A 24,069-nucleotide genomic window follows, 5' to 3' on the forward strand; every position below is an offset into this window, starting at 1 on the left:
TGACGTCATTATGATTTTCCTCCACTATGGGTTTGCCATGGGGTAAAACACCATGATGGGCTGGAGCCATGGATCCAGCATTCCCAAGTATTGGGATGAGGGTTCAGTGTGGCATGTGGCTCCTTATCCCACTGGGATACTTGGGATCAGCATCGTTTTGTGTTTGCCACGGGGCCGCCATCGTTATGGGTTGTTTTTGCACAGCGGCATGGCCGTGATTCCAACATCCCCGTCCACTATGGCCATAATTCCAACATCTGTCATTCCAACATGGTTGTAATTCCAACATCCCCTTCCATTGTGTCCACCATTCCACCATGGCCATCATTCCAACTTCCATCATTCCAACACCCCCTTCCAGTGTGTCCATCATTCCAACATGGCCACGATTCCAACATCTCCTTCCACCATGGCCACCATTCCAACATCTGCCATTCCGTATGGCTGTAATTCCAACATCCTCTTCCATTGTGTCCATCATTCCAACATCCACCATTCCACTATGGCCATTATTCCAACATCCATTATTCCAACATCCCCTTCCAGCGTGGCCAACACTCCCAACATCCCTTTCCAGTATGTCCATCATTCCAAAATCCATCATTCTATCACAACCACGATTCCAACATGGCCATCATTCCAACATCCATCATTCCAACATCCATCTTTCCACCATCACCATCATTCCAACATCTCCTTCCAGTGTGTCCATCATTCCCACATCCATCATTCCAAGATCCCCTTCCAGCGTGGCCATCACTGTTTCCTCAGCCCAGCTTCCCAAAATCCCTGGAATCCCGCAGCTCCCAGCCTTGCCACTTCCCCATCATGTCCCTGCCCCCTGGGCACTCATCAGCTCCAAGGGAAGCAATTCCAGAGTCCAAACCCAGAGGGAGAAGGAGGGGGAAGGCGAAGCTGTCAGCATTTCCGAGCAGTTCCTTCAAACGCGGTGCAGGGAACACAAATCCAGCTGTAATTAATCCCATTATCTTGGGAAGAGGGAGCAGCGGAGCGCTGAGAGGGTTGTCAAAAACCAGGAATCCGGCCGGGATAAGCCTTTGGGGGAGTTTAAGCTCGGACAGGCACCAGCTCTAAGCCGGTTTTGGGGGAGATCGGAGTGACAGGGAAATAAAGACGGGAGGATTCCAGCCTGGAGCAGGAAAATCCAGGAATGATTCATCCACTGCCCTTTTCCTTACGGAATTAGACAAAAATAACCCAAAAAGGTCTCAGCAGCAGCTCCGGGTTGTTGAGTTCCCGCCAAAGCCCAAACCAGCAGCGGGGAGTGGGATGGAATGGGGGCTATCCCATGGAATGTGGGATAGCCGAAGAATGTGGAATATCTGATGAAATCTGGGACATCCCATAGAAGGGGGATATCCAATGGAATGTGGGATATCTGATGGAATGGGGGATATCTGTGTGTCTCCTGCCCGAGGATTCGTGTCCTGCCCAGTGGAGCTGCTCCACATCCAAAAGATCCCTCAGGAGAGGCATTTTGGGGCAGGAAAGGGGGATGAGGTTGGATTCCAGAGCTGGGGCAGGATCTGGAATCTTCCCAGCTCCCTCAGCTTCTCCCCTTTGTACCAAATTCCCAGGAAGAGCAGGGAACAATTATGCCCCTGATTGAGGCAGCTGCCATGGATCTGGAAAACTGGAAAAACTCTTCCCAGCAGCTCCAGATCCCAGGAACAACACGTCCATCTTTTCCGTCCTGAGTTCCCACCAGACCTGGAATGCTCCATGTCCATCTTTTCCATCCCCAGTTCCCACCAGCCAGAGAGGATGGATGGAGCCAGAGAGGATTCTGCATGGAAGTGCTTCCTTGGGAAGAGCAGCCAAGAAGAAAACCCTTGGAATTTCCTCTGTATCCCAGTTTTTAGCCCAGGAGAGCACAGAGAGCTGGGGGTGAGTTGGGATGAGTGGGCCTGGGATCTCCTCAGCAGGGATTGGAAAACTTGGGAAGGGCAAATCCTGCTCAAGGAGGGGGGAAAACTCATCCAATAGCAAAATATTCCTGGATTTCTTCCCTGAAATTGGCTCTGCTCTCTAGAAACCCACACTGGGAATCCTGGGAAGTTTTTCCAAACAGGATGAGCCCCCACGAGTCTTGGATGTGCCTCTCCTCAACCCCTCCTTGCATGGAATGCACAGAAGTTCTGCCCATTTTGGAGATTAAATATTCCCAGATTTCTCCCCTAAAACTGCCTCTGCTCCATATTTATCCACACTGTAAGTCCTGTGAAGTTTTTCCAAATGGGATGAGCCCTATTGAGTCCCATTTCCAACTCCTCATCCCATGGAATTCCCAGGAGTCGCTGCCGCCTGTGGAGCTCATAAATCAGCCCCGAATGCAGCCAAGGTTGATTATTTTTAGCCGGGGCTGCTGCGGTGTTTGTGCGCAGGAATCAGACCATGAAATCCCTGGATCCGGAGCATTCCCAGCTTTCCAGCGCCCGGAGCAGCTGAGCCGTGCCGGGCTGAGGCGTTAAAAGCCTCCGAGTGTCACTTGATGCCACCTGATGTCCCCAAGGTGTCGAACACGGGACCCCCGGGGGACGCAGGAGCGGGGCCTGCCCCGGAATCAACCTCCTGACCCAAATTCCCAGCCTGGAATGGGAAACGTGGGAAAAGCAGCACCAGCCTCAGAAAATCCATCTTGGTGCCCAGCTCAGAGAGAGCAGGAGCAGCAAATCCGCTTTTCTTTGGGATCATTTCAGCTCCCGGAGCTGGATCGGCCTCACAGGGGTGGATTCCAAGGATGCAGCCAGCGCTGGGACAAGGAGAAGGGAATATCCCTGAGAGGACTGGGATGAGGATGGAATATCCCTGAGGGGGTTGGGATGAGGATGGAATATCCATCAGCAGCTCCCATTCCAGGGCTCAGGAATATCCATCCCATCACTGGGATACTCCCCATGGAATCCCATCGGAGCCCACTGCAGTGGGAATGGATCCAGTGCTGGGATGAGTTCCCAACTCCCCGGGCTGGGATTTCTCCAGTGTCAATGGAGAGGGAGGAAGTAGAGGAACAAGGGGTGGATTTTCCCTCCATCCCACCCCATTGTCAGTGGGAAAAGAGGAAATCTGGGTTTTAAAATTGATTTTTAGGATGTGAAGCTGCAGGGGGGATGCGTCAGAATCCCAGAATTCCAGGATGGGTTGGAATCATCTTAAAGCTCATCCCATTCCTTCCGCATTCCCAGGCTGCTCCAAGCCCCAGCCTGGAGCATTCCTGGGGAAGCAGAACCCATGGAATGCTGCCCCCAAATCCCAGGAAAGCCCCAAAGCTACAAACCAAGGAAACCACGGCCATTCCTATGGGATTTATTTCCACACTTCCCCCTGTTTTCCTTTCCTAGGGAAGCCAAGTGGGCTTGGCTCCCAAATCCAGGGGGTTTCCATATGGAAGATCCTCAAATTCCCAGTTGGGAATAGGAGTGGAAATCGCAGCCAGAGCAGCATTTTCTAGAGCTCCTCCTGCTCTTCCCAGCATTCCCAATATATACAGATTCCTTCTTTTTACAGGTAATAATGTACAGCCTATTTATAATCCAGGGATTTCTATCTCTAGGGAATATACACACACACACACACACAGGGAAACCGGGAAAATCCCAACTCCAGATCCGCTGGATTTGGGGGAAAATCCCATGTCTTTCCCAGTTTTTTTCCTCGCAGCGGCTGAAGGGCCCAGGGCAGAGCCACTCCCGGGAATCCGGGCAATTCCTGAGGTAGGAAATTCGGGAATTCCAGGCGGGGCTCAGAGCGCCAGCGGGAGCTGCCAGATGAGCAGGGAGCTGTCGGCAGCTCCGGAGCGGCGCGCGGATTCCGCCCGGAAATCCCGGTACCCGCGGCCTCCGGAGACGATGGCCACGGAGGAGATTTCCTTGCGGGAAGAATCCCGGGAGCAGGGCCGGCTCCGCACCCACACGTCGGGATCGTCGGCCAGCTCGTAGATGGATCCGTCCTCCTCCGCGTGTCCCGGCGTTCCCGGCGTTCCCGGCGCCACTTCCCGCACGGAGAGCAGCTGGCCGGGCAGGTGGGCCGTGGAGCGCAGCCGGTACTGTAACAAAATCCCTTTTTTCCGCATTTCCCGCGGCGGGAGCCCCTCCGGATCCGGGGATTTCTCCTCCTCGGCCTCGTCGGCCTCGTCCTGCTCGGCGCGGAGAGCGTCGGGGGCCAAAGTGCTCAGAGCCAGCGCCAGGAACTGCACGGGGCCGGCGTGGCCGTTCAGGGACACCATCCCCTTCCCTGGAGACACGGGGACGGAAACCGCGGGATTGGGATGGGAACGGCCGGGAATGGGCTGGGAACGGGAACAGTGGGATGGGAAAGGGAACAGCAGGATGGGAACAGCCGGGAATGGGCTGGGAACAGGAACAGTGGGATGGGAATGGCAACAGCAGGATGGGAACGGCCGGGAATGGGCTGGGAACGCCAGGAATGGGCTGGGAACGGCTGGGAATGGGCTGGGAAGAGAAACTGCAGGATGGGAATGGCAACAGCAGGATCAGGCTGGAAAACAGAGGGATCAGGCTGGGAACGGGCCAGGAATGGGCTGGGAATGGCGAGGAATGGGCTGGGAATGGAAACAGGGGGACTGGGAACAAGCCAGGAATGGTCTTAGAATGTTTGGGGATGAACTGGGAATAGGCTGGGAATGGCACTGTTTTTTGGGAATGGCGCTGTTTCTCTGGAATGAAGCCGTTCCCCTGGGAATGGGCACCATTTCTCTGGAACATCCCATTCTCATCGAGGCTCACCGGTGATTTTGGGGATGCCCTCCAGGCGCGGCACGGGCAGCAGGACGATGATTCCCAGATCCGTCCCCACCCAGAGCGAGCCCTGGCACAGCAGGAGGCTGGTGACACGCACCAGCTTCTGCCCTGCAACGGGAAAGGTGGGAAAAGCTGGGAAAAGCCGGGATCAGGGAGAATCCAGCAGCTCAACACCTGCCCAGCCACAGGGTTTCCATAGGGAATGGCCTCGGGAAGATCCCGGCAGATCCACACCCAGCAGGGAGAGCTGGGAATAGAAAGGAATTAAAAGAGGAGGTGGGCGGGGGGAAAGCTGGAGAAAAGCAAGATTCCAACAGGAAATGAGGATTTTATGGGAAGGAGTTCATGGGAGTCAGGAAAAGAGACAAATCCAGAGGAATTGATAAATCCAGGGAAAGATTAACTCAGGGAAAGAGAGAAATCCAAGGAAAGATTAATCCAGGGAAATCGATAAATCCAGGGAAAGATTAACTCAGGGAAAGAGCAAAATCCAGGGAAATCGATAAATCCAGGGGAAGTGATAAATCCAGAGAAATCAATAAATCCGGGGAAATCAATAACTCCACAGCACTGCAGCTCACAAAGGAGCTGCACATTCCAGAGGCTTTGGGAGCAGGAGTTCAAATGGATTGGATCCCAATGCTCCTGCTCAGGAATGCAGGGATGGGAGGGACATCGGGATATCGGGACATGCCCAGAAAGAGGGAAAAGGGGGAAAACCAGGGAATTGCACAAGTCTCATGCTCTGAACTAATGAAAGGATTATGGAGCTGTGGAGTGGGAATGGGGCTGGGACAACCTGGAGTGGGACAGGGATGAGGGACAGGGATGGGATCACGGGACAAAGTTGGGATCCAGGAATGGGATCATGGGACAATTCCTGCCCAGCTCCATCTCTGCCCCATTCCTTGGGAAAACCAGAGATCCCGGTGGGACCCCCTGGGCTCCCCCATTCCCTAATTCCCCCTGGATCCGTTCATTACTCCCCTTCATTAGCTGTTAATCAGGATCTCACTGGGCAGCAGGAAGATCCCATTCCCTAATTCCCTTGGATCCATTAATTAAATCCCCTCATTAGTTATTAATTAGGATCTCACCAGGCAGCAGTAGGGTGGTCCCATTCTCTCAGTCCCATGGATCATTAACAAATGACCCTAATTAATGGTTAACTGCTCTCCGGGCAGCAGCAGGGTGGTGGATTCCCCCCAGATCACTAATGAGTGACCCTAATTAACGCTAATTGCTCACCGGGCTGCAGCAGGGTGGTGGATTCCCCCCAGATCACTAATGAGTGACCCTAATTAACATTAATTGCTCTCCGGGCAGCAGCATGGTGGTGGATTCTCCCCAGATCACTAATGGGTGACCCTAATTAACGCTAATTGCTCACCAGGCAGCAGCAGTGGGTGGATTCCCCCCAGATCACTAATGGGTGACCCTAATTAACGCTAATTGCTCACCGGGCAGCAGCAGGGTGGTGGATTCCCCCCAGATCACTAATGGGTGACCCTAATTAACGCTAATTGCTCACCGGGCTGCAGCAGGGTGGTGGATTCCCCCCAGATCACTAATGGGTGACCCTAATTAACGCTAATTGCTCACCAGGCAGCAGCAGTGGGTGGATTCCCCCCAGATCACTAATGGGTGACCCTAATTAACGCTAATTGCTCACCAGGCAGCAGCAGGGTGGTGGATTCCCCCCAGATCACTAATGGGTGACCCTAATTAACGCTAATTGCTCACCGGGCAGCAGCAGCGTGGTCCTGGTGGCCACGTTGATCTCCTGCAGGTGCTCGCGGGTCTCGGTGTGGAAGAGGCGGATGGAGGAGCCCTGGGCAAAGGCCATCCACACGCCGCTGCCCGCCCGCACCATCAGCGTCACCGCCGCCTCCGCCTCCGGGTGCGCCTCGAAACGGTGCTGAGGGAGCCCCAGGGTTACCGGGAATGCCGGAATCCCAATGTTCCCAACATTCCCACAATTCCCAAGAGGAGCCCCGGGCCAAGGCCGCCCCGCAGCCCACCCACAGTGTCAGGGTGACGGCTGCCATGGGGTCTGGGAGTGCCTTGGAACAGCACTAAGGGATTCCCAACGTTCCCGGGATTATCCGAATCCCCACAATTCCCAACAGTTCCCACAATTCCCAACAATTCCCCGAATTCGTGCTCTTGGAGTGCAGAGCTCCACCAGGAATTCAGCTCCCAGCCCTCCCAGATGGAATCCAGTCCCGCCCCAAGCCTCTTCCAGAGCTTTTCCCCCTTCCCATTCACCTTCCCATTCCTGTTCCTGATCCCATTCCCACCCCCATTCCAGCTCCCATTTCCATCCCCATACCCACTCCCATTCCCATTGCCATACCCACTCCTATCCCTGTTCCCATTCCCATCCCCATTCTTCCCATTCCCATTCCTGATCCGGGATCCCGTTATTCCCGTTATTCCCGTTATTCCCGCTCCGTGCCTGGCTCTGCAGCTCCGGCGTTCCCAGGACACTGACGAGGTTCTGGGAGCTGGCCCAGAGCGACTCCTCCAGCGCCAGCAGCGCCCGCACGGGGCCCGGCCCCACCCGCAGCATCCGCACCGAGCCCGCATCCCATAAACCCTCTGGGAATGGATAACGGGGATTGGGATCAGGGAGCGGGGTCAGGGAACGAGCACCGATCCCACATCCCATAAACCCTCTGGGAATGGGATAACAGGGACTGGGATCACGGAACGGGGTCAGGGAACAAGCACCGATCCCACATCCCATAAACCCTCTGGGAATGGGATAACGGGGATTGGGATCAGGGAACGGGGTCAGGGAATGAGCACCGATCCCACATCCCATAAACCCTCTGGGAATGGATAACGGGGATTGGGATCAGGGAGCGGGGTCAGGGAATGACCACTGATCCCACATCCCATAAACCCTCTGGGAATGGGATAACAGGGACTGGGATCAGGGAACGGGGTCAGGGAACAAGCACCGAGCCCGCATCCCATAAACCCTCTGGGAATGGATAATTGGGAATGGGATAACAGAGAATAGGAAAACATGAAACTGGAAAACACAAAATGGGAAAACATGGAATCAGATAAAGGCAAAGGATAACAGGGAATGGGATAACAGAATAGGATAATGAAATGGGATAACAGGGAACAGGGAATGGGAAAACAGGGATATTCCAGGGAACATGATAACAGGGATTGCGATAAAAGGGAATGGAATAACAGGGGAGACACAGAACTCCACACTTGGAACGGAATAACAGGGAAAACACGGAACTCCGCACACATGGAATGGGATAACAGGGAAAACACAGAGCTCAGCACACCCGGGAAGCTCCAGGCGCAGCTGAGCCCCCCGGGGGTCACCAGAAGGGTAATTCCCAAAATTCCCTTTTCCCGCCGCAAATGGCACTGGAACAGGGAAGGAATGGGCACCTCCACCCCGAGGACTCCTTGGAAAAGCCCAGATTCCCTTTTTTTCAATGGATTTGTTTTGGAAGGGCCGCTCCACACCCAATCCCAAGGATCTGAGAGCAGCTGGATGCTGCCAGTGGCTCCTTCCCTTCTTTTTATTTCCAGTCCATGTTTTTTAATCCAAACCCTTGGATCCCAGGGATGAAGGAGCCTTTGGATGCTTCAAGCCCTGCTCCCAGCAGATCCCGACTCCCAGGGAAAAGGAGCGATTCCAGGGAAGCTCTTAACTCCCCAAGAAATTGGGATGAGGTTAAGAACTCCCCCCTGTGGCTGCTGTTCAGTCAATTAAAATTAATTAAATCCCTTCAGTTGGCTCCCAGCGTTGCCATCATTTGGGAAAGGGGATGGACACAATCCCAAAATTCCGAATTTAGAGGGATTCGGGGGCTCGGGATTGAGCCAGGTGCTGTTTCCTGGAGCTTTTCCTGGAGAAAACCCGGAATTCTGTCCCAAACCCGCCCTCATTCCGCAGGATCTCTGGCTCTCTCCACCCCCCTAGTGATCAAAATGAGGAATTTCCCAATCCAGAAATTCCTGGAAAAGAGGGATCCCAGCAGAATGGGACCTCAGCCTGAACCAAATCCCAGGAAAATGACCCCAAAATCCAGGGAATAAAGGGAATGTTCCACTTGGGGAGGGGGGCGGAATTGGAGGGGACAAAGGCCATTTCCAGCCCCCCAAAATTCGGGAATTTTGGAAAGGCAATTCCCATTCCTTGTGCATCCCACACTGGATCTTGCAGCATCCCCTCTCCAGGACCAATTTCCCACGGTTTTCCCCCAAAATGAGTTTGTTTGGATCCAGAATGGGAAAACTGGATTTTCCTGTTCTGGGGCTGCCAAGGGAAGGGGAAAGAAAATATTGGGAAAACAAAGGAAAAATGGGGATTTATCCCAGTGGGATATCCTAAAAACGGATTTATCCCAAAGGGATATCACAAACTAGGATTCATCCTGATGGAATATTAGAAGTAGAGATTTATCCCAGTCTCAACAGGATATCCTAAATATGGATTCCTTACGATGGGATATCCCAAATAGGCATTTATCCCAATCCCAACAGGATATCCTAAATGTGGATTTATCCCAATGGGAATCCCAAACGGGGATTAATCCCAGTCCCAATAGGATATCCAATCAGGATATCCTAAATGTGGATTTATCCAGATGGGATATCCCAAACGGGGATTTATGCTAAATATGGGATTTTCCTGATGAGAATCCCAAACTGGGATATCCTGATGAAATATCAGAAGTGGAGATTTATCGCAATCCTGACGGAAAGTCCTAAATATGGATCCTAAACAGGGATTTATCCTGATGGGATATCCTAAATGGGGATTGATCCTGAAGGGGAATCCTCCCCACGGGATATCCGAAATGGGATTTATCCACAGTGTGGGCTGTCCCGGTGGGGACTGATCCCAATCCCGCGGCGTTCCCTCACCGTGGGTGCGGGGCAGGGCGGCCACGTTCCCGTCCTGCAGCCCGGCCAGCAGGAACCCGGCGCTGCTCCGCAGGCACAGGATGGGCGGCGATCCCGGGATCCGGCAGCGCTGCAGGCACGGCGTTCCCGAATCCACGCTGCCGTACACCAGCAGGCTGGCAGGGAAGAGCGGGGTCGGGCCAGAGTAACGGGATCAGCTCAGAGCAATGGGGCCGGAATAATGGGATTGGGCCGGAATAACGGGATCAGCCCCAGAGCAGGGAGAGGGAATAACGGGATCAGCCCCGGACAGGGGAGAGGGAATAACGGGATTAGCTCTGGAAAGGAGAGAAGGAATAACGGGATCAGCCCCAAGTAGGGAGGGACCCAAGATGGGAGCTGGGATTTAGGATGGGAGCTGGGATTTGGGATTGGGGCTCAGATTTGGGATCAGAACTGGGATTCAGGATGAGAGCTGAGATTGGGATGTGAGCTGGAATCCGGGATGGGAGCTGGAATCCGGGATGGGAGCTGGGATTTGAGATGGGAGCTGGGACTGGGGATCGGGGCTGGGATTCGGGATCAGGGCTGGGATTGGGATCTCACCTCCCGTCCTGCAGCCCCAGGCACACTGTGGGGTGGGGGCCGTGTGGGGCCGGCTCCGGGGCCGTTCCCTGCTCCGCGGGATCCTCGGGCTGCGGCTCCGGGATGAATTCCATGCACAGCACCGGGGCCGGCACCGGGAAGGATTTGACGGTTCGGGGCACGGAGCGGTTCAGGGAGAAGATCTCCACCTGCCCCCCCGCCCCCTCCTGCCCCCCTCCCACCTGCGGGAAAACGGGAGAAGTGGGGATGAGCATCCCAGGATTCCAGCAGAGCCATCCCAGATCCCAAATGCCAGATCCCAGATTCCAAATCCCAGATCCCAGAACCTGGATCCCAAATCCTGGAATCCATTCGGAGTTGTGCTCACCCAAAGATCTCACCTGCCCCTCCACCCCCTCCTGACCTGCAGGAAAAGCGGGAATGAGCTTTTCTGCTCCCAAATCCTTGGGAGGAGGATTCTGGCTACAGCCATCCCAAACCTCAAATTCCAAACCCCAATCCCAATCCCAAATCCCAAACCCCAACCCCAAACCCCAAACCCCAAATCCCAACCCCAAACCCCGGGTGTGGCTTTGCTCACCCACAGGAAGCCCTGGGGCAGGGAGGTGCTGACGGCCGAGAATCCCAGGAGTGAGGAATGGACGGGGTTGTGGACAGCGGCCCCGAGCTGGGAACCAAAACATCGGGATTGGGACATGGCCCGGCTGCAATTCCCCAATTTCCCCCTTGGAATTCACCAATTCCTTTTCCAGCCCCTCCAGAGTGGGATTTGTGCCCTTCCGCCCCAAATGAGGGTTGCAAAGGGAAAGGGGATGAAGAATCCAAATCATCCCAAACAGGCAGGGGGTTGGTGCAGACCCCAAAATTTGGGATCCAGCTGCTGTTCCCGGTGTTCCTCCTTGGACTGCCCCAATTCCTGCCACTTTTCCAGCCCCTCCAGAGCGGGATTTGTGGTTTTGTTCCTCAAAACGATGGAACAGAGGGGAAGGGGATGGAGAACCCAAATCATCCCAAACAAGCTGGATGTCAGTACATTCCCCAATATCTGGGATCCAGTTGCTATTTCCAAATTTTCCAGGTTGGATTGCCCCAATTCCTGTCTTTTCCAGCCCCTCCAGGGTGGGATTTGTGCCTTTTATGGCTGGATCCAGGGTTTTTTCGGCTCTCACCTGCAGATCCAAGGCTTTGGAGGAAAAGGCTGGAATGTGGCAGGACAGGATGGGACACCAGAAGGGAGCTCGGCTCTTCCTGTCCTCATCGGGGCAGAGCCAGCCCGGCTGGTTCTCCTCCCCTGCGGAAATCTGGGATCAGGGATCACCCCCAGCCCAAACCCCTCCTTTGGGATCCATCCCCGCCCCAATCCCATGGATCCGGGATGTGCCTCAGCCCCTTCTCCGAATTATTGCTGTGTGGAGGGGGAAAAATCCTGGAAGAACCCGAATTTATGGGAAAAGATTCCATCTTAATGCGTTCCCTCACATGGGGCTGGAGATCTGGCTTGTGGATATGGGATTATCCCAGATTTTAAAAAAAATAGGGAGAAGCAAGATTATCCCAGGTTTCAAAAAAATAGGGAAAAGTAAACAGGATTATCCCAGATAGGAAAAAAAAAAAAAAAAAAAAAAGGCATGGAAAAACCCAGGATTATCCCAGATTTCAAAAACATGGGGAAAAGCGAACCCCAAGAGTTAAAAACTGGAGAATCCCCAAAGATTCCAGCCCAGCACTCCAAGGAATTCCAGATTCTTGGTGTTTCCTTCTGTGGAAGTTCTTTGGGGCTAGAGCAGGAATTGGGAAGTGGAAGAGGGGCGGGGGGGATCATCCCAAATCCATCCCATTCCATGGAAAACCCATCCTATTCCATGGAAAAGGCAGCAGGGAATGCAGGAACCCCGCAGGTGATGGCTCCAGCCCAGAGATTCCAGCCGGGAGCAGCAAATCCCAAACACGGAGCTGCAGCTGCCAATTCCAGCAATCCCAAAACCCAAAAACCAAACCTCATCCAGAACCTCCCAATCCTCATCCAGAACCTCCCAAACTCCCAGAACTTCCCCAACCTTCTCCAAAACCTCCAAACCTTTTCCAAACCTTCCCTAAAACCTTCTCCAAAAGCTCCCAAAACTTCTCCAAAAGCTTCCAAACTCCCAGAACCTCCCCAAACTTCTCCCAAACCTCTCCAAGCTCCCCCAGAACCTCCCAAACCTTCTCCACAACCTCCCCAAAACTTTCCAGAAACTCCAAAAGCTCCCAAACTTTCTCCAAAACCTTCCCAAACTCCTTTAAAACCTTCCAGACGTCCCCCAGAAGCTCCCAAATGTCCTCCACAACCTCCCAAACGTTCTCCAGAAACTTCCAAAAACCTTTTCCCAAACCTCCTGCAGAACCTTCGCAACCTTCCCAAGAATTTCCCCAACCTCCCCCAAAACCTCCCCAACATCGTCCAAAGCCTCCCAAACCCTTCCCAAACCTCTTCCAAAAACTCTCCCAACTTTCTCCAGAACCTCCTCAACATTCCCCAAACTTCCCCAAAACCTCCCAAACCTTTGCTGGAACCTTCCGAACCTCCTCCAGAACCTCCCCAAACCTTCCCAAGGAGTTCCTCAACCTCCCCCAAAATTTCCCCAACATCGTCCAAAGCCTCCCAAACCTTCTCCAGAACCTCCCAAACCTTTTCCGAAAACCTTCCAAACTTTCTCCAGAAGCTCCCAAACCTTTCCCAAAGCCTCCTGAACCTTTTCCAAAAACCTTCCCAACCTCCTCCGGAACCTCCCCAACCTTCTCTGAAAATTCCCAAAACTTCTCCAGAAGCTCCCAAAACATCCCCAAAGCCTCCCAGATCCTGAATCTCCCCAGCTTTTTCCAAAACCTCCCAGACCTTCTCCAAACAGTTCCAAACCCCTTCCCCAGACGGTCCCAGCCCCGCTCCAGCCCCTCATTCCCGTTTTCCGGGGCAGGACTCACGCAGGCCGATCTTGGCCAGGTGCAGCCGGTTCACCCAGGAGATCTTGCTCAGGGGGCTGGGCGTGATGAACACCACCATGACACTGATGGGGCGCCCCGACCTGCGGGACACCGCCGCCTTCAGCCTCACCTTCGTCCTCATCATCCCCCTCAGCCTCCTCCTCATTGTCACTGTCATCCTCACCTTCCTCCTCCTCCTCCTCAACGCCATCCTCCTCATCCTCATCCCCATCCTCCTCACCCTCCTCCTCCTTCTCCTCATCATCATCATCATCCTCATCCACATTCTCCTCATAATCCTCATAATCTTCCTCTTGCTCTTCATCCTCTTCCTCCTCCTCATCATCATCCTCCTCATTCCCATTCTCCTCACAATCTTCATCCTCTTCCTTGTCCTCCTTCTTCTCTTCCTCACCCTCCTCTTTTTGCTCCTCCTCATCCTTCTCTTCCTCCTCATCCTCCTCAACTTCCTCATCCTTATCCTCCTCCTCCTCTTCCTTCTCTTCCTCCTCATCATTCTTCTCATCATCCCTGTTATCCTCATCCTTCTCCTCTTCCTCCTCATCCCCATCCTCCTCACCCTCATCCCCATTATCTTCATCCTGCTCTTCATCCTCCTCCTTTTCCTCTTCCTCACCCTCCTCCTCCTCTTTCTGCTCCTCCTCTTCATCCTCCTCTTCCTCATCCTCTTCCTCCTCATCCTCCTCTTCATCCTCCTCATCACCCTCGTCATCCTCCTCCCCATCCTCATCTCATCATCCTCATAATCATCTTCATCCTGCTCTTCACTGTCCTCATCCTCCTCATCCTCATCCTTATCCTCTTCCTTCTCATCCTCCTCCTCCTCCTGCTCTTCATCCTCTCTTCATCCTCCTCCTCCATCCCAGACCGTTCCCGTTCTCACTTGTCCGGTTTCCCGGGCAGCAGCAGCCGCAGGCGGCACTTGTTGGCCGAGTGGATCTCTTCCTCCTTCACCTTCATCATCCTCTGCAGGGCCAGGCACCAGTCCTGGGCCACCGTCATGTTCAGGTTCTGGAGAACACGGGGAACGGTCCCACAGGGCCCGGATGGGCCCAGGCCCTCCCGGGGATTCCCGGGGATTCCCGGGATTCCCGGCAGTCCCGGCGCCGCGGGCAGTACCTGGTAGGTGCCGTGCAGGGTGCTGACGAGCAGCGTGATCTGCTCCACCACCGCCAGGTCCTTCTGCAGGTCCTGCAGCTCCTGGAACAGCCGCGGGGGGCCCAGGTACACCTTGTCTTTGGGGGAAGAACGGGATTTCAGGAGCACGGGATCCCCCAGGCTGGAGGAGACCCCGGGATGGAGCCGGGACCCGACACCGCTGGGGACAGTCCCGAGTGCCGCCTCTGCTGCTCCTCAAACATCCCCAAGGATGGTGACTCCCAGAGTGCTGAAATCCCCCAAATCCCCAAAATCCCAGCCCACGGAGGTTGTCCTGTCAGGAATCCTGCTAGACCTCCTCATCCACAACCACCCCCAAGAGCAGTGAAATCCCCTAAAAACCCCCAAATCCCCTAAAACCCCCCAAATCCCAGCCCAGGGAGGTTTTCCTGCCAGGACTGAGGCTGGAGCACCACATCCATGACTGCATCATCTTCCACAGTGGTGAAATCCCCTAAAACCACCCAGATCCCAGCCCGCCAAGGTCATCCCACCAGGAATGAGGCTCCAAGTGTTGCATCTGCGACTCCTCCACCCCCAGGAGCCATGAAATTCCCTAAAACCCCCCAAACACCCTAAAACCTCCAAATCCCAGCCCAGGGAGGTTCTCCTGCCGGGAATGAGGCTGGAGCGCCACATCCATGACTGCTTCACCTCCCAGAATGGTGAAGTCCCCTAAAACCCCTCAAACCCCCTAAAATCCCCCAAATCTCAGCCCACCGGGGTCATCCATTCCACGGAGGAATGAGAACCTAAATGCTGTGTCCGCAACTCCTCCATACCCAGGAGCGGTGAAATCCCCTAAAACCCCCCAAATTCCCAGCCAGGGAGATTCTCCTGATGGGAATGAGTCCCCAAGTGTTGTGTCCATGACTCTGCCACCCCCAAGAGTGATGAAATCCCCAAAAACCCCCCAAATCCCCTAAAATCCCCCAAATCCCCTAAAACCCCCCAAATCCCCTAAAATCCCCAAAACCCCCTAAAACCCCCCGGATCCCCTAAAACCCCCAAATCCCCCCAACCCCCCTAGAACCCCCTAGAAGCCCCAAGCCCCCCAGAAGGCCCCAGCCCCCCGAAGGCCCCAGCCCCAAGCTCACTGTGGGCAGCCTGCCCGGCGGGCGCGTGCCGGCGGGGGCCGGCGTTGGCCGTGGCAGCGCTGTCCTTGTCCCCGGCGCCGCTGTCCTGGCCCACCTCCACCACCTGCACCTGCGGGAGGGCCGTGCTCCACTTCAGCACGTACTTGGGGCCCAGCGGCACCAGGCTGCTGATTTCCAGCTGGCCTCTGCCAAGGCAAGAGTTCCAGGTCAAGGAAAGCCCGGATTTTCCCAAAAAACCCAGATTTTCCCCCCCAAAAAACCCACCCGGATTTTCCCCAAACAAACAAACAAAAAAACCCCAAACCAAACCAAACCAAACCAAACCAAAACCAAAACCAAAACAAAACAAACAAAAAAAGACAAAACCCAACAAAAAACCACCAAAAACAAAAAACAAAAAAGTGTTTCCTGCAAACTGAGCCCCCCACCCCACGCAGGAACCCCCAAATGTGGGGCTGCTGATTTCCATCTGGCCTCTGCCAAGGCAAGAATGCCAGGCCAAGAAAAGCCTAGATTTTCCCAAAAACCCAGATTTTCCCTAGAAAACCCTGGATTTTTCCAGAAAAAAAATATTCTTCAAGCCGAGCACCCCACACCACACAAGAGTCTCCAAATGCTGGCTGCTGATTTCCAGCTTGCCTCTGCCACGGCAAGAATTCCAGGTCAAGGAAAGCCCAGATTTTCCTCAAAAACCTGGATTTTCCCAAGAAAACCCATTATTTCCCCCCTAAAACCTCAAATTTTCCCAAAAACAAAAACTGTCCTGCAAGCCGAGCACCCCAGCCCATGCAGGAACCCCCAAGTGTGGGGCACACGACACAGCACAGCACACCTGGCACCTACCCTGCGGGCACTGGCCTGGAGACGGGAGAAGGAGGGATTCAGTGGGATTTGGGGAATTTGGGGAGCTTTTCCCCCCCGGCTGAATCAAATTCTGCCAGTTCCACCCCATCCCCGACCCCGCAGCAGCTCCGAGACCCCACAGCAGCAGGGAGGGGGACAGGTCAGCTAAAGGTGGGCAGCTAAACCCAAAACTTGATGGGATTCACCAGGAAAACCCCAAACTGGAAGGGATCCCCCCCAAAAAACCTCAGGGAGGAATTCTCCCAAAAACCCAAACCCAATGGGATCTCCCCCCAAAACCCCACACTGGATGGGATTTCCCTCCAAAAGCCCCACATTAGATGGGATTCCCACCATAAACCCCAAACTGGATGGGATTTCCCCCCAAACCCCCAAATTCCATGGGATTCCTCCCAAAAATGAGGATAAGGAAGACGAAGAAGAGGAGGAGAAGGAAGATAAAGAGGATGGGAATGAGCAGGAGGAGGAAGATGAGGATGAGCAGGACAAGGATGCAGACAAGGAGAATGAGGATGAGGAAGGTGAGGATGACGAGGATGAGGAGAAGGAGGTGGAGGAAGGCGAGGAGGAATAAGATGAGGCTGAGCAGGATAAGGAAGATGAGGGTGAGGAAGATGAGGATGAGGTGGCTCCCGGCCGTACCGGAAGTTGACGTTGGCGCAGACCAGCAGGTCGCTGAGCAGGAACACTTTCCTCTCCTTGGACTTGAGCAGCTGCCCGCGGTCGCCGTACACCGTCTCCGTCAGCGTCTCACACAGCAGCAGCTGCCGCTGCCCCGAGCTCAGCAGCTGTGGGACAGCCCCGGGCCCTGAGCAGCCTGCAGACCCCAGCCCGGGGCAGACCCCAGCCCAGAGCACATCCCAGCCCAGGGCAGACCCCAGCCCAGGGCAGACCCCAGCCCGGGGCAGACCCCAGCCCAGGGCAGACCCCAGCCCAGGGCAGACCCCAGCCCGGGGCAGACCCCAGCTCAGGGCAGATCCCAGCGCAGGGCAGACCCCAGCCCAGAGCACATCCCACCCCAGGGACAATCCCACCCCAGAGCAAATCCAATCCCACTCCAGAGCCAATCCAACTCCATCCCAGAGCAGCCAATCCCACCCCAGGGCCAGTCCCATCCCACTCTAGAGCAAATCCCACCCTGGAGAAGCCAATCCCAACCCAGAGCCAATCTCAACCCAGGGCCAACTCCATCCCACTCCAGAGCCAATCCCATCCCATCCTGGAGCAGCCAATCCCGTCCCAGAGCGCCCAATCCCACCCCAGAGCCGGATTTGCCAATTCCCACCATTGTCCAAAAATAAAGCTTCTCCAAAAAGTCCCAAACCTCCTCCAGAGCTTCCAAAACCTTCTCCAAAACCCCCTCAACCTTCTCAAGAACCTCCCAAAAACCTTCTCCAGAGCCTCCCAAACCCTTCTCCAAAAGCTCCCAAATGTCCTCCATCATCTCCCCAATCCTTCTCCAAAGCCTTCCAAAACTTTCTCCAAATCCTCCCAAAAATCTCCTGCAAACACTCTCAACCCTTTTTCAAAAACTCCAAAACTTTCTCCAGATCTTCCCAAAAACCTTCTCCAGAACCTCCCAAACCCTTCCCAAAAGCTCCCAAAAACCTTCTCCGCAACTTCCCAAAACCTTCTCCAAAAGCTCCCAAACTTCCCCAGAACCCCAACATGGAGAGGGAGCTCCAAATCCAGCAGATCTTTGAGGAGGAATTCCCAAATTCCACCCTCAAGGCTTGGTTTGGATCAAGATCCTCTGGGAGCCAACAGGGATCCTGAATCCCAAAAACCCCAATGTGGAGAGGGAGCCACAAATCCCACCCAGCAGCTCCAAATCCCAATGGGGCCAAGGAGGATGAGGAGAAGGAGAAGGAGAAGGAGAAGGAGAAGGAGAAGGAGAAGGAGAAGGAGAAGGAGAAGGAGAAGGAGAAGGAGAAGGAGAAGGAGAAGGAGAAGGAGAAGGAGAAGGAGAAGGATTTCTGGAGGAGGATGATGAGGATGAGGATGCTGAATATTAGAGGGATGAGGAAGATGAGGTGAGGTTGAGGATGAGAGGGCTGAGGAGGATGAAGAGGACGAGGAGGACAAGGAGGATGAAGACAAGGAGGAGGTAAGGCTGAGGATGAAGATGAGGAGGAGGAAGATGAGGAGGAGGATAAGGCTAAGGATGAAATGAGGACGATGAGGAGGGTAAGGATGAGAGGGAGGAAGAGGATGAAGATGAGGAGGATGAGGAGGGCGAGGAGCCCCCACCTTGTTGAGGCTGCTGCGGTCGCTGATGCTCTTGCTGAGCTGCTGCATCTCGGCCACCTGGTCGGCCAGGCGCTTCTGCTCGTTGAGCTTCTCGGCCAGCGTCTCCAGCTCGGTCAGCGCCAGCTGCAGCGACAGGCGGTCGGCGTGGCCGCGCGGGGTGTTCTTCAGCATGTCCTGGGACAGGGGCACAGCGGGCATGGAGCGCTCCCGGAGCCGCCAGCACCAGGGTTTGCAGCATGAGCCTCGGGTGGATCCAAAAATCCAACCAGGGGGTTCACCCCGAAGGGCGTTGCTGTCCTCCCAAAGAGGTGCGGCTCCACAACATCTCCAGAACCTCCCAAAAACCTCTCCAGAACCGCCAAAAAACCCTCTCCAGAACCTCCCTGAACCCTTTTCCAGAACCTTGCTAAAACCTTCTCCAGAACCTCCCCATTACCTTTTCCAGAACTTCCCAAAACCTCCAGAACCTCCCTGAAACCTTCTCCAAAAGCTCCTCAAAACCTTCTTCAAAAGCTCCTCAAAACCTTCTCCAGGACCTCCCAAAGGTGCTCCAGGACCTCCCAAAGGTGCTCCAGACCCTCCCCGGTGCCCTGCAGAGCCGCTCCCTTCCCTCACCTGCAGGAGCAGGATGAACTGGGGGAATCTCTGGATGGGCTTCACCATCAGCCCGTAGAGCGTGACGCGGTCGGCACTGGCCATCTGCCGCTTCTGCAGCGCCGGAACAGCAGCGGTTTGGGACATGCCACAAAAAAAGGGAGTTTTGGGACATGCCGTTAAAAAAGGGATTTTGGGGAAATGCCATAAGAACGAGGGATTTTTGGGAAATGCTATATAAAACAGGATTTATGAAAATGCCGTAAGAATGGGATTTTTGGGGGATGCCATATAAAAAGGGATTTTTTAGGAAATGCCATAAACAAAGGGAATTTGGGAAAATCCTGACCTTGAGGAAGTCCAGGAAGGCAGGTTTGGTCAGACAGGCCTTCTTGATCAGTGACATGGCCGTGGTGAAGTTGTTGACGTAGTCACTGTAGACGTCCAGCACCATGGACTTGGAGAACTGGGATGGGACGGGAGAGAGGGAATGGCAAGGGGATTCCCAAAAAACAGGGTGGGGAAAGAGCTGGGGGTGTCCCACCACCTCGATCCTTCACCCATCCATCTGGGATCCCAGGAGGATTTTAGGGGCGATTCCTAGTTTTTGATGGAATCCCAGAGGGATTTGGGGGCAATCCCACTTTGTGCTGGGATCCCAGGGGAATTTGGGGCTGATTCCTGTTTTTTTGCTGGGATCCCAGGATGATTTGGGGGCAATTCCCGGATTTCTCGGTACCGAGGCCACGAAGAGGTCCCCAATCTTCTCGTTGGAATCCCACTCGGCGACGCGCGAGGCCAGGGCGATCTGGAACATGGAGTGGCACTGCAGGATCTCCTTCAGCCGGAAAAACACCACCTGGCACTTGCGGGCGCTCAGCACCTTGGGTTCCATCTCCAGCAGCGGGTTCCGGTAATCCTGCGGGAATTCCAGCACTGGGATCCCGGGATCCGTGTGCAGGGATCCCCAATCCCGCCCCAGCCGGGCCCCCACCTGCAGGATGCGCTTCAGGGAATCCACGTAACTGCGCTCGCTCTGCACGATGGAGCCCAGGATGTGCCGCCGGAGCACCTGCGGGACACGGGAATGTGGCCTGACACCAAAATCCCGAATCCCGGGATGGGGGAAATGCAGGCACAGCCCTGACCCCAAAATCCCAAATCCTGGGATAACGGGAAAAGCAGGCACAGCCCTGAGCCCAAAATCCCCAATCCCGGGATCAGGGAAAAAGCAGGCACAGCCCTGAGCCCAAAACCCCAATTCCTGGGATCCGGAAAATGCAGGCACAGCCCTGAGCCCAAAATCCCCAATCCCAGGATCAGGAAAATGCAGGCACATCCCTGATCCCAAAACCCCAATTCCTGGGATCCGGAAAATGCAGGCACAGCCCTGAGCCCAAAATCCCCAATCCCAGGATCAGGAAAATGCAGGCACAGCCCTGATCCCAAAATCCCCAGTCCCAGGATCAGGAAAATGCAGGCACATCCCTGATCCCAAAATCCCCAATCCCAGGATCAGGAAAATGCAGGCACATCCCTGATCCCAAAATCCCCAATCCCAGGATCAGGAAAATGCAGGCACAGCCCTGATCCCAAAATCCCCAATCCCAGGATCAGGAAAATGCAGGCACATCCTTGATCCCAAAATCCCCAATCCCAGGATCAGGAAAATGCAGGCACATCCTTGATCCCAAAATCCCCAATCCCAGGATCAGGAAAATGCAGGCACAGCCCTGATCCCATAACCCCAATTCCTGGGATCATGGGAAAAGCAGGCACAGCCCTGAGCCCACAGATCCTGAATCCCAGAATCAGGGGAAACACAGGCACAGCCCTGATCCCAAAATCCCAAATCCTGGGAGAGAAAAATGCAGGCACAGCCATGATCCCACAAATCCTGAATCCCAGGACCAGGGGAAATGGAGGCCCAGCCTGTGGGGCTCAGCCGTAATCCCCAACCCCAAATCCAAGGAAAAGGGAACCAGCCCCAGCCCGGCGGAAGCGCTGACTCAGCAGCGCCGGTTTCGCTGACTCGGCATTTCCCCGTCGCTCAGTCACGGGGCCCCGGGGAGGCTGCGACACCCCAGATCCCGGGAAAGCCCCAATCCCAATCCCAATGCCGACCCCAGACCTGCTGCGGGCCCAGCCCCTCAGGCACGGCGCCCAGGGGAGGCTGTGACACCCCAGATCCCAGGAAAGTCCCAAATCCCAGGAAAGCCGTGATCCCAGTGCCGACCCCAGACCTGCTGCGGGCTCAGCCCCTCGGGCGCGGGGCCCCGGGGAGGCTGTGACACCCCAGATCCCGGGAAAGCCCTGATCCCAATCCCAATGCCAACCCCAGACCTGCTGCGGGCTCAGCCCCTCAGTCACGGGGCCCCGGGGAGGCTGTGACACCCCAGATCCCAGGAAAGTCCCAAACCCCAGGAAAGCCCCGATCCCAACCCCAGACCTGCTGCGGGCTCAGCCCCTCGGGCGCGGGGCCCAGCTCGGGCCGCGGGTGCTTCACATCGGACACGGTGACCTCCAGGAACCCGGAATCCTCCTCCTCCGAGTCCCCTGCACACGGGAACACCAAAAACCCCAAAATGAACCCTTTCCCCATTGCTTCTCCATGTTTTTCCAGTTTTCCCAGGTGTATTCCATGTCCCTCCAGAGCGGTCACCGGGCACCGGGATGAGCCAGGGGCAGGAGCGGCACCGGGACAGAGGGGATGGGACAGGGAGGGCACAGGGAGGGGACAGGGAGAGTCCCCATCCCAAAAATCCACTCGGCACCAGTGGGAACAGCCCCTTGTCCTCGCTCCAAGCGAGCTGGGAAATGGGAAAAGGAGCCAGGAAAAGGAAACGGGAAAAGGAGCTGGGAGCGCAAGAAAACGGGGAAGTGCCAGTGTGGGGACCAGCACAGTGGGGAGGGGACAGGGCGGGTCCCCATCCCAAAAATCCGCCCAGGAATAGCACCTCATCCTCACTCCAAGCCAGCGGGAAACGGGAAAAGGAGCCGGGAAAAGGAGCCGGGAGCGCAGGAAAAGCGGGAAGTGCCCGAGTGGGCAGCCCTTACCCGAGGCCGAAGCAGCCGAGGAGGAGGAGAGCGAGCGAGCCAAGGAAAGCTCGGGATGAGCCAAGGAGAACTTGGGATGAGCCAAGGAAAGCTCGGGATGGGAGCGTGGCCGCCGCCTCCACATGGCCCCGGGGCCATCCCGGGCCAGGAATCCCGGGAAGGGCAGGGAGGGGAGGGAAGGGCGGGGGCAGGGCGGGAAGGGCAGGGCTGCCCGGAGCTTTTTCCTTCCCTAATTTCGGCTCCTCCTCCCCGGGGATGCTCTCCCGGGATGGCAGTGCCCTGAAGCCGCGCTGGCCGTGCGGGAATGGAGGGACTGATCCCATGGGAAACTGCGGGAATGCTCTGGGAATGCCAGGACACAAGCAGCCAATTCCATGGGACTGGTGGGACACACACAGCTGATCCCATGGGAATGCCAGGAATGCTCTGGGAATGCTGAGACACACGCAGCTGATCCCATAGGAAGCTCTGGGAATGGCAGAACACACATAGCAAATCCCAGGGGAAGCTCTGGGAATGCTGTGGGACACACGCAGCCAGTCCCAGGGGAAGCTTTGGGAATGCTCTGGGACACACGCAGCCGATCCCAGGGGAAGCTTTGGGAATGCTCTGGGACACACGCAGCCGATCCCAGGGGAAGCTTTGGGAATGCTCTGGGACACACGCAGCCGATCCCAGGGGAAGCTTTGGGAATGCTCTGGGACACACGCAGCCGATCCCAGGGGAAGCTCCCGGCACTGGGGATCCAGCGGGATCGATCCTACCTCCCCTGGATCCTACCTGCCCTCGGCTGCTCCAGGGAAACCCGGGAGCTCCGGCGGGAGCGCGGCGGCTTCTCCGCCTCGGCCGCGCTCCTCCTGCGCTCCCCATCCCCTGCGGGACAGGGAAAACCCCCAGGAATTGGGAATGCAGGGAAAAATCCGCAGGGAAAGTTCAAGGGAAACCCTGGTGCTGCTGCAGGGGGGAGTCACTGTTCTATCCCAAAAATGCAAGGAGTGAGTTTGAGTTGGGAAAGGAGTGGGAACAGCCAAAGGAAAGCTTCAAATGAAGGGAATGATCCAGGGAAAATGGGAAAGGTGAGTGGGATAAGGATTCCCTAAAAACCACCCTGTCCGAGGGCTTTGCTTCCCTAGGGGGTAGGGAAGGGTCAGGAAAACATCCCCGGGAACTGGGAATCTAGGGAAAAATCCTGAGGGAAAAATGGATTTCCAAGGGAAAGCCCCTGGGAACTGGGATTTCAGGGGAAAAATCCTGAGGGAAAATCCAAGGATGCCCCCAGTGCTGCTGGGGGGAGTCACTATTTTATCCCAAAAGGGGAATGGGAGCGAGCTGAGAGTGGGAGCAAAGGAAAGCTCCAAATGCAGGGAATAATCCCGGGAAAAAATGGAAAAGGTGAGTGGGATCAGAATTCCCAAAACCTGCCCTCTCCAAAGGCTTCTCTGGGCTCCACGTTTGGTTTCCCCACTCCACATTCCCTGCGGGACAAGGCTGGGTCAGGAAAAGCCCTGGGAATTGGGAATTCAGGGAAAAAAATCCTGAAGGAAAAATCCGAGGGAAACCTCCTGGGAATTGCAAATTCAGGGGAAAAACCCTCAAGGAAAAATCCAAGGAAAAGCCCCTAGGAACTGGGAATTCAGGGGAAAAATCCTGAAGAGAAAAAAATCCCAATGTAAAAATCCAAGGACCCCCTGGGTGCTGCCGTCCCACCCCAAAGGATAGAGCTGGAGCCTGCAGAGAGTCCTGGGAAAGCTCCAAATCCCTGGATTATTGTGGGCGGAGAGGAGGGTGATTCC

General features: G+C 55.4%; 1 protein-coding gene across 1 annotated transcript in view; it reads right to left on the reverse strand.

Annotated features, from left to right (window-relative positions):
• Positions 1-3,656: 3,656 nt before the first annotated feature.
• ARHGEF10L (Rho guanine nucleotide exchange factor 10 like) overlaps positions 3,657-24,069 on the reverse strand; it is a 28,496-nt gene continuing 8,083 nt past the window's right edge. Inside the window, exons 9-28 of the mRNA XM_066334599.1 lie at positions 23,057-23,149; positions 21,669-21,775; positions 20,214-20,291; positions 19,959-20,138; positions 19,569-19,685; positions 19,241-19,333; positions 18,626-18,799; positions 17,018-17,163; positions 15,512-15,696; positions 14,376-14,491; positions 14,140-14,267; positions 13,236-13,336; positions 11,444-11,565; positions 10,855-10,941; positions 10,275-10,495; positions 9,690-9,844; positions 7,240-7,382; positions 6,525-6,699; positions 4,767-4,889; positions 3,657-4,254 (exon numbers count right to left, since the gene is read on the reverse strand). Coding sequence (XP_066190696.1) covers positions 3,764-4,254; positions 4,767-4,889; positions 6,525-6,699; positions 7,240-7,382; positions 9,690-9,844; positions 10,275-10,495; positions 10,855-10,941; positions 11,444-11,565; positions 13,236-13,336; positions 14,140-14,267; positions 14,376-14,491; positions 15,512-15,696; positions 17,018-17,163; positions 18,626-18,799; positions 19,241-19,333; positions 19,569-19,685; positions 19,959-20,138; positions 20,214-20,291; positions 21,669-21,775; positions 23,057-23,149 — 3,035 coding nt within the window. The 3' untranslated portion in view covers positions 3,657-3,763. The remainder of the gene's footprint in view (positions 4,255-4,766; positions 4,890-6,524; positions 6,700-7,239; positions 7,383-9,689; positions 9,845-10,274; positions 10,496-10,854; positions 10,942-11,443; positions 11,566-13,235; positions 13,337-14,139; positions 14,268-14,375; positions 14,492-15,511; positions 15,697-17,017; positions 17,164-18,625; positions 18,800-19,240; positions 19,334-19,568; positions 19,686-19,958; positions 20,139-20,213; positions 20,292-21,668; positions 21,776-23,056; positions 23,150-24,069) is intronic.

The sequence above is a fragment of the Sylvia atricapilla genome, chromosome 22 (assembly GCF_009819655.1).
Source record: "Sylvia atricapilla isolate bSylAtr1 chromosome 22, bSylAtr1.pri, whole genome shotgun sequence".
NCBI lineage: Eukaryota > Metazoa > Chordata > Aves > Passeriformes > Sylviidae > Sylvia > Sylvia atricapilla.